The 8,581-nt window shown below is 38.7% G+C and overlaps 2 protein-coding genes across 2 annotated transcripts; one reads left to right on the top strand and one right to left on the bottom strand.

The window, feature by feature from the left end:
• Window positions 1-558: 558 nt before the first annotated feature.
• MELLADRAFT_93496 (uncharacterized protein) lies at window positions 559-3,236 on the bottom strand (the record flags this gene model as incomplete). The annotated part of the gene is made up of 12 exons (XM_007406166.1): window positions 559-777; window positions 858-1,113; window positions 1,199-1,309; window positions 1,382-1,449; window positions 1,516-1,624; window positions 1,701-2,063; window positions 2,138-2,259; window positions 2,337-2,374; window positions 2,442-2,598; window positions 2,673-2,766; window positions 2,876-3,122; window positions 3,191-3,236. The coding sequence occupies 12 exons, from the start codon at window positions 3,234-3,236 to the stop codon at window positions 559-561; spliced, it is 1,830 nt and encodes a 609-aa protein (XP_007406228.1).
• A 3,286-nt stretch (window positions 3,237-6,522) lies between these two features.
• Window positions 6,523-8,175, top strand: MELLADRAFT_93497 (uncharacterized protein; the record flags this gene model as incomplete). The annotated part of the gene is made up of 5 exons (XM_007405909.1): window positions 6,523-6,538; window positions 6,617-6,819; window positions 6,953-7,303; window positions 7,373-8,009; window positions 8,132-8,175. The coding sequence occupies 5 exons, from the start codon at window positions 6,523-6,525 to the stop codon at window positions 8,173-8,175; spliced, it is 1,251 nt and encodes a 416-aa protein (XP_007405971.1).
• Between the last annotated feature and the right edge of the window lie 406 nt (window positions 8,176-8,581).

Genomic DNA, 8,581 nt, shown 5'->3' on the forward strand with positions numbered 1-8,581 from the left:
TTTGGATAGTGGTTTCTTTATCTTAGTATGCAGTGGTTTTTGGATAATCTTGTTCTTGTAGTATTTACTCTTTTACTCTTTTACTCTTTTTCTATTTTTTTCTATGAATTGATTCGTCTTTATGACGAGTATCTTGTTTGACCACATCAGAATTACAGTTCATAACTGATTAATCCATCATGAGATTCTCACAACACACCCACTATATAAAGTGAAGAGTTAGGCGTAATACTGCGATTGCTTGTTTTTGACCTTCTCTGGGGCTCTGTCTTGAAGTCCAAGAGCTCTAGGAACCTCAAAAGGTTGAAGCCAAACTGAAAATCATATACGAATGATAATGACTCTCAAATTTCAATCTTTTACTTTTGAAAAGCTCCCCGCATGAGGTTGAGACGTACACTTGGTAACTTTGAAAAAACTATCACGATCCAACTCGTTTATTACATTGTGCCGATTCTGTCTTGCTTGTTTGTCGCCAGAAAAGAGAAAAAAACGGATAAACACCAAGGGAAGCTCAAGAACACAAACCTTGAACAACAATATCCTTCACTCGAGAAATCATAAAGCTACAAGACCCAGGTCTTCCAATATCAAAACAGCAGCTTTCTCCCCAATCATGAGTGCTGTACTATTGGTGTTTGCTCCTACATTACCCGGACATATACTCAAATCGGCGACCTTCAAGTGACGAGTTCCGTAAACGTTTAAGCAAGAATCAACTACACCTCCTTTTTCCCTTGGTTTCATTGCCAAAGTACCTAGGGAGTGCCATGTTGTCTAAGAAACCCAGCACCACATCCAAAACAAGTTAATTTATGACTTTGGAAATCCATTGAAAATGGCTGAGAATAACCTACTTGAAGGGTATTTCGAATGTGATCTTCGATCACTTTGTCATCTTCCTCAGAATAAATGATATCTTGGATTTCTTCACTTTTTGATGAATTTTCATCATAGTTTTTGTTTTGGTCCGAGCCTATATTACAATATGCAGCTGAATTGGTAGCAAATTTGGGATGTCCCACTTCTACTTCTCCTCGAAAAGAAGGTAATCTACGGCACCATTCTCGTCCCCTCTTGTACATCCATACATGTGGAGAGAGATCAGCAGGCCTTTCAAAAAACAAAACTGTCTCCAATTAGATTTGTTCTTGTTTGATTTTTGGAAAAGATGATGATATTGTTAGGAATTTCTTACGATGATAAAAACTTTGGATCAAAATCTGGTGGTGAATCAAGGTCTTCAAGTGAGGTGATGTTTACGTATCCCATACTGAGTGGGTATGCTGAATAAGAAAAAACGGTGAAGCTGGTGGTAGAAGTTCAAGTCATCAAAAACGAGCTACATTGTCTTTTGATAATTCAGCAGTCTCAAACATACTATTTGCCTTTGGGTACTTCTAGCGGATCTCCGGTGTAGCAACCAACTATTCCTGTCACTGCAACAGGCTATTGAATCTCTGATCAGCTATAATGTTCTTCAGGAAGTGATCAAGAGGTGTGAACGTTTTATACTTTGTCTGGAGCATCGGCAAACATGTCTTTCCAAGCTTGTTGAAAGTCGGGCCCAAGACCTTTCAGCTCTTCCACATTTGGCCGTACTTTTGCGCTAACATCAACCCAGCTTGCATATCAAAGGAGAGCTGAGTCAATTTAGAAAGCTCAAAATTTACCCTCTTTTTGCCAAATCACATACTCACTTCGAAGTCATACCCCCCTCGCCTCTCGTGAAATCATCTTCCCAGCGAACTAATGTTGAAGGTTCAGCCCTGAGTAATTCATCTAGGCTCTCCGTATCATCCGATGCTTTATAAGGAATGAGTAGTAACTGATGATCTTGATAATTTTGACCAACACCTGGAAGATCAGATATCACTTTTTGAACTCCAAGCTTCTCAAGAAAACCTTTTGATCCAATTCCAGATCTTTGTAAAATTTGTGGAGATGAAATAGCTCCTGCAGATATTACGACCATCTTTCTAGCTTTGATTGATTGAGAATAAGGACCTGTTGGATCTCCAGGTATCTCAGTCAAACATTCAACACCTTCGGCCACATTGTCCCTGTAATATTCCAAATACAAATTTGTGAGCCAAAATGAATTGCCACACTTTTCTTGAAGTACGTAAAACTCAACTCGAATAACACCTTCTTGACTCTGGTATGTACCAAAAGCTGCAAGTTGGAATTTTCTCGCATCGCAGGATGTATGAATCCATGAGCGGCGTCGGATCTGCGGCCTGTGATAGGGTTTATCCACTATTTTGATATTAATGTTTGTACCATGATATCAGTTTGATTCATTAACCCGGGTGCGAAAAGTCTGATTGAGATACCTTGTCCCATCGTTGTACGCCGTGACCTGATTTGAAGTCTGTAGAGTATAATCGGATTAGAACACTTTGCGAGAGTCTTTCAAACAAAACGATTATCACTCTGACCCTGTAAATCCAAATGTTGTGGGATCCCACCGTATTCATGCAATACTTTGAAAAACTCTTCTCCTAATTTTCCAGTTTGTTTCCTAGAAATGTGTAATGGACCTTCAAACCCATGAACAAGTCCAGGGTCACCGATTTCCGTATGAAAGGTTTCGGTCTGAAGATGTCTCCTGTCAGAATAATGTTTTGTGTGGCATATTATTTGAATGGATAGGAGATGGTTTGGCCAACCTTTTTCATCAATGGTACCAAGTCTTCGGCTGACCATCCAGGCTGTTTCCAATCATCATAATCTGAACCGCTTGCTCTGGTGTACATCATAAAACTGATTGAAGAAAAAAAGATAGCACAACATCATTTCAATCTCAAATCACCTCTAATCCTCCTCGTTCTCAAGAACACCGCTAGACTTTTCAATGTCACTTTTTACTTACTTGATACTACTTCCCCCACCCAGTATCTTCCCAGTTGGAACAATAGGCGCACGACCGTTCAAATGCTCACTCTTCCTTCCAAGATGAAAGAAAGCAGTATCACTGTTAGGAGCGATATGAGAAAGATACATGGCTGGTTTGATGACTTTTGGATGATCGAGATTATTCATTCCAGCTTCAATAACCAGAATCTCAAGTGAAGGGTCTGCTCTTGCTAGTCTACCTGCTATTACTGATCCAGCCGAACCTATAGAAAGAAGAAATCGAAATCTCATTTACAAAGGCTTATAAAGTATACAATTATGACATACTCACCTCCACCACAAATAATTATGTCTACCTCTCTATCAAAGATGGACATTTTGATGTAATGAAATTTTAATTTGGCATCAATCAGGTCTAATGATTTGATTCAAGACAAGCTGGATCAGAAATATACTCGTATCTTAATATACAAAACTACGTGCTGTGTCGTTCATAGTTCTTACATCGTACTTCCAAAGTCTGAAACTTTAACACAGAAAATAGTGAAGTGATGAAATTAGTAAATCATAGACGTTTATCGAATTTACGGAGCTTGCAGGGAATCCAGCAATTCATTCACATCTTTTAGCATACGGCCATTGATTGGGATTCTTGAAAATTTACATGTGTTACAAGCATGATGCATAAAGTTCAATTGAAATCAAAAGTTCATGCTTGTTCCTCATCTCATGAAACGTTTACTTGATATCTAAAAAGTTATAGAATCTTCCAAATCCATGAGATCAGTTCCACCAACAAACCTTTGCATGCTCTTGCAGAATTACAAACGTGCAAAATAGGATATGTATGTAAAAACTTCATAGAAGTTTGTAGATTCCCTTAATGTATTAATGACACATCCCAATCCGGAGACTGGGCATAGCGGTCGAAATCAATGACAGAAAACCTCGTATAAACTGTTCAGTTCAATGTGGGCGTTCTCCCAGATTTCCTATTAATGATATCTTGTGAAGTGGTAAAATCTAAAGTTAAACTTGAAATATTTTCAAAGCTTCATCGGTGTTACGCGTTTTGGCTCAAGTTAAACGGGATCATCCATTAATCCTCACCAAATTTGCCTGGGTGCTTGGTTGGATATTTGGTTGTAATTACATATCTGAAAAGTGCTCAAGTATTTGTTTGTAATCAGGTGTTCCAGGGTATTCCTTATCCACAGATTACAGTTTTCTATATGCTACAATTTATTAGTTCTTTTTTATAGGTATATAGATGTGCCGTGTTGTGATTTGTTTGCCTGTCTCTTTGTGTTATCAAACTGTATTGTTATTGAGGCTTTTGTACTCATAAAATCATAGTCATTTGTCTCTCTTAGAGCTTTGCAGCGCTTCGCCCAACCCCTAATAATGCACCTGCATTGATTTCCTGATGTACAAAGACCATTCTGAATGGCTCAACCCTCACATCAATGCCCCAGGTTTGTGATGTCCAAGGTACACAAGCTTAATGCTTAAGCAAAACCATAAGGCAAACATGAATTGCAGTAGAGAGACACAAAAAGTTACCTACTACAGGTGGGTTGAGCCCCAAACTTTGGGAGGCATTTGAGGCAAGAGGAAAAAATTACTACACCTTATGCGCAAGAATAAGGCATGAAACTTTTGTCTTTGATCCAGACAAGAATCTTTGGTAGGGAAAGGTGTAGAGGGATTGCAAGGAAGCTCTCTGTAAAAGTTCTTACCCTTGGCCTATAGAACATGCAAGTTGGAGGTGATAAGTTTAGGTAAACTCTGAGAATGAGCTGTCGTACATTCATCTCCTGCTTTTACACCACAGGTTCAATTCTGAGTGTGAGTGTGGTTGGGATCCAGAGATGCTGGTGATTGATTGTTAGTTCAAACCATGTGAACCTACCAAAGTGCTTTCACCGTGATTTGTATTGAAATTTCACATCAACATCACATGATAGCTTGGTGAAAACATCCTCAGACCCACCCACAAGCAAATCTCATGTTGGTGATTGCAAAGCTAAATGAAAGCCATGAACCAGCCAGAATTCCAACAGAGTTTGAGCACCTATAAGAATTGCCATAATTACCTGATGATTGAATCTGCACAAGGATGTCATGGTTTAACCATGGATACAACAATCTTTACTAGCTATGCAGTTGGCCACTATTCTGAAACATATGCTGTAATATGGTGCTGTTGATGACATCATCTGATACCTTGGTATAAAATCTTTGACCCTCTTTGACCTCCAGTTCAAACCTGGTCAAAAACTGACCACATCATGATCTACAAATATTCATAGCTATCTCACAAATCATTTCTTCCAAGTGATCTTTGGGGTTGATTCAAACCCAACACAACTTGATTGATTCATAATATGGTCCAGATCCATACTACATAGATGACTGATGAATTAAAAAAGCCAAAGATTTCCAGCTTTCTTTGATTTTGTAAAACCATCCTGTTGACCCTTTCCAATTTACATCTTAAGCCTTGTTAATCTGTTTACCACTTTCAGTTGTCAAATCAACTTTAACTTTTTGATACTAATCCCACTCGACTTCAATGTTTCTTTTGTATCATGTTTACTCATATCAAAGTAATATACCAAGTTTTTACTCTCTTTGCTTTTCCTATTTGCATATATTTGTGTCTCAAGATTTTGCTTCCATCTACTTATTTGTTTGTATGCATACATTTCATTGGGCTCCATAGGAATCATCATTAAATTGTGTTCATAACACCAAAAAGAAATCACATTTAATAACCTTGGATCTTCATGGCAAGCCACCATGGACCATTAACAATCCAGGAGCAATTTTTGGAGACTCATCATGAGTTTTTACAATGATTATCCACAAGAAGACATGAATTGTCATCATGAATTGCTATTGTTTATCACATATGAATAATCACCAAGCAATGACCATAACTCGATTACGATGATTTTATAGGGGTCATAATGGTGGTTCATTGTAAGCTACTCTTGATGAACACTCATGAATCAATCATGGTGAACATCCGTGAGTGATATTTGTTTACCTTCACCACAGTAAAGAGCTTTGGTGAATTACCGGCTGCGTTGGTCTCAAATGTATACCGCTAATTGCCTATACAAAATAATTCACCGAAGGACCAATGATGAATCGATCCTGTGGTGTAGGAATGTATCAACGGCATTGTAATATAATTTTCTTTTGGTTTCATATCTCAGCAACACGAGAGAACCGCAGAAAGTCAAGAAACCTCCATGTCATTGTTGTTCATATAAAAAAAGCAAGATAAAGTTCCAGCTCGGAAGACACAAACAAAGACCTTGATACCGAAAAGGATGAGAGCAGAACCACCAGATCAATGGAATGGGAATGGAAGCTTGACTCATTAAACAGAACCAACACTTATGAAGAAAGAAGCTGATGGAGGTGCATGGAGTCTGGATTCTGGTGGAAAGTGAGATGATTTGAAGATGCTCAAGTCGAGTTTTCCAGATCGATGAAAGGATCTGTGTAATGTTTGATACAGTTCGTGTGACATTTGACTTGTTGTTCGTCAGCGTTTTCCTAAAAACCGATCGACAATCAATCCCAATCTCAATCCAACCGACTCAATCCTCAATCAAACTACAAACCACCTTAACATATCAAACATCTCACATGAAGCTCACCTTCAGTTAGTATCTCTTCATATTCTTCTAATCTATCTTCAAAAACCAACATCTGACTTTCTTCTATTCTCTTTTCTTATTAGAAACGCTGCAAAAGCAGCAGTTCGTATTAGATGTGGAACCTTCTATTACTATTGCTAATTTAAAATTACAAATTAAAGAATCGCAAGGTTTTGAACCTGAATTACAAAAAATCATCTTTAGCGGTAAGATTTTAAGTGATGAAAAATTGATTTCAGATATTGAAGTAAAAGAGAAGGATTTTTTCGTAATCATGCTTATGAAAGTTTGTTAAATTTCTTTTATCTTTTGGTTTCTGATCAGAATCAAGATTTGATTTTGTCTTCCGAGTCCGAATTTCGATTTGCTAACCAATCATATTTCTACGCCTTTCTTTTATTATCATTTTCATTATTTAGCCAAAGACTGCTCCTACAGTACCAGCACCATCTACCTCCGCAGCCGCTGTTCCTTCCTCTACAAGTGCACCAGTTCAAACCTCAACCCCTGCCGCACCTCCAGCTACCTCAACCCCATCTGCGAATCCAGAAAGTACTCCTGCTACTACTACCGAACCTCAAGCTGCGGTGGACTCTTCCACCCCTGCCGTAGCGCCAGGGACTCAAGATCCTGGTTTTCTCACTGGATCTGGTCTTCAAACAACAATTGATGAGATTGTCAATGGAATGGGTTTCCCCAGAGAGGAGGTAGTGAAAGCTATGCGAGCTGCGTTCAACAACCCAGATCGGGCAGTCGAATATTTGATGACGGTCAGAATGCTTTGCTTTTAGATAGATTTCTGAGTGATACTTTGTCTCTGACTCTTGTTGTTCATCTAGGGTATCCCAGCTGGTCTCGATGCCCTACCACCATCAGCCGCTCCTCGTGCCGGTGCTCCTACCCCTGCAACTGCAACTGCACCAACACCAGGAGCGAATGCCGTTCCTGCTCCTGTCGCTCCTACTACCGCATCCCGAAATTTGTTTGAAGCTGCTGCCCAACATGTGGCTCAACAACGTCAACCAGCCGCTGCAGCTACTCCAGCTGCAGCGCCAGCAGGTGCAGCAGGTGCAACAGCAAATACGTCTCGAGTACTTGAAAGTTTACGAAACAATCCCCAAATGGTTCAATTAAGACAATTAGTTCAAACGAATCCACAACTTTTACAACCATTTATGCAACAACTTGGACAATCAAATCCAGCTTTGTTAGCTCAACTTTCAGCTAATCCTGAACTTTTAATGGGATTTTTATCTGAAGGAGCAGATCAAGCTGGTGACTTTGGGATGGATGAAGGTGGTTTTCCTCCTGGTTTAGGTGGTGGTGATGGAACTGGTGCTCAATATGTTCAAGTCACACCTGAAGAACAAGAAGCTATTGATAGGCTAGTTGGAATGGGATTTGAACGTCAATTGGCGATTCAAGCTTATTTTGCTTGCGATAAAAATGAGGAAATGGCAGCCAATTATTTAGTTGGTACGCTGTTGTTCATTTCATACCCGTCTTTTATTCTAAGCGTTCGAACTCTAGCAGTCTAACTAATCTTTTTTTCCATTTGAAACTAATCTTGATATTACTGTTTCTGATGTGATCAATAGAACACGGATTTGAAGACTTTGAAGGAGGAGCAGGAGATTTATAATCTTTATTCAATCTTTTCTGGCATAAGATCGGAGAACAAAAAGAGACTTACAAATTACATGGAACTTATGTATGAGATGTATGAGATGATTGATCAAGTAAGAAAAGAGAAAGGAAGAAGTCAGCATACATTATATGAAAGTAATCTTTTTTTATCAGTTTGTCTTTTTTGAATTGAGTTTTCAACATTGTTTGTAAAGATCTTATTTGAGTTATACATGCACAACAAGCAAACAAACAAACAGATATATCCGTGAGGAGTACATACAACAGCGGTAAGGTTCTTTCAATTTTATCATTCACTTCTTGGTGCATTGGTGGTGTGTGCACCTGATACCTGGTAAATAATCTCAACACCCTACATTTATATGGTTATAGCATCAAACTTGTAAATTTTATGATGCCAT

The sequence above is a fragment of the Melampsora larici-populina genome (genome assembly GCF_000204055.1).
Source record: "Melampsora larici-populina 98AG31 unplaced genomic scaffold MELLAscaffold_5, whole genome shotgun sequence".
In the NCBI taxonomy this organism is placed as follows: domain Eukaryota; kingdom Fungi; phylum Basidiomycota; class Pucciniomycetes; order Pucciniales; family Melampsoraceae; genus Melampsora; species Melampsora laricis-populina.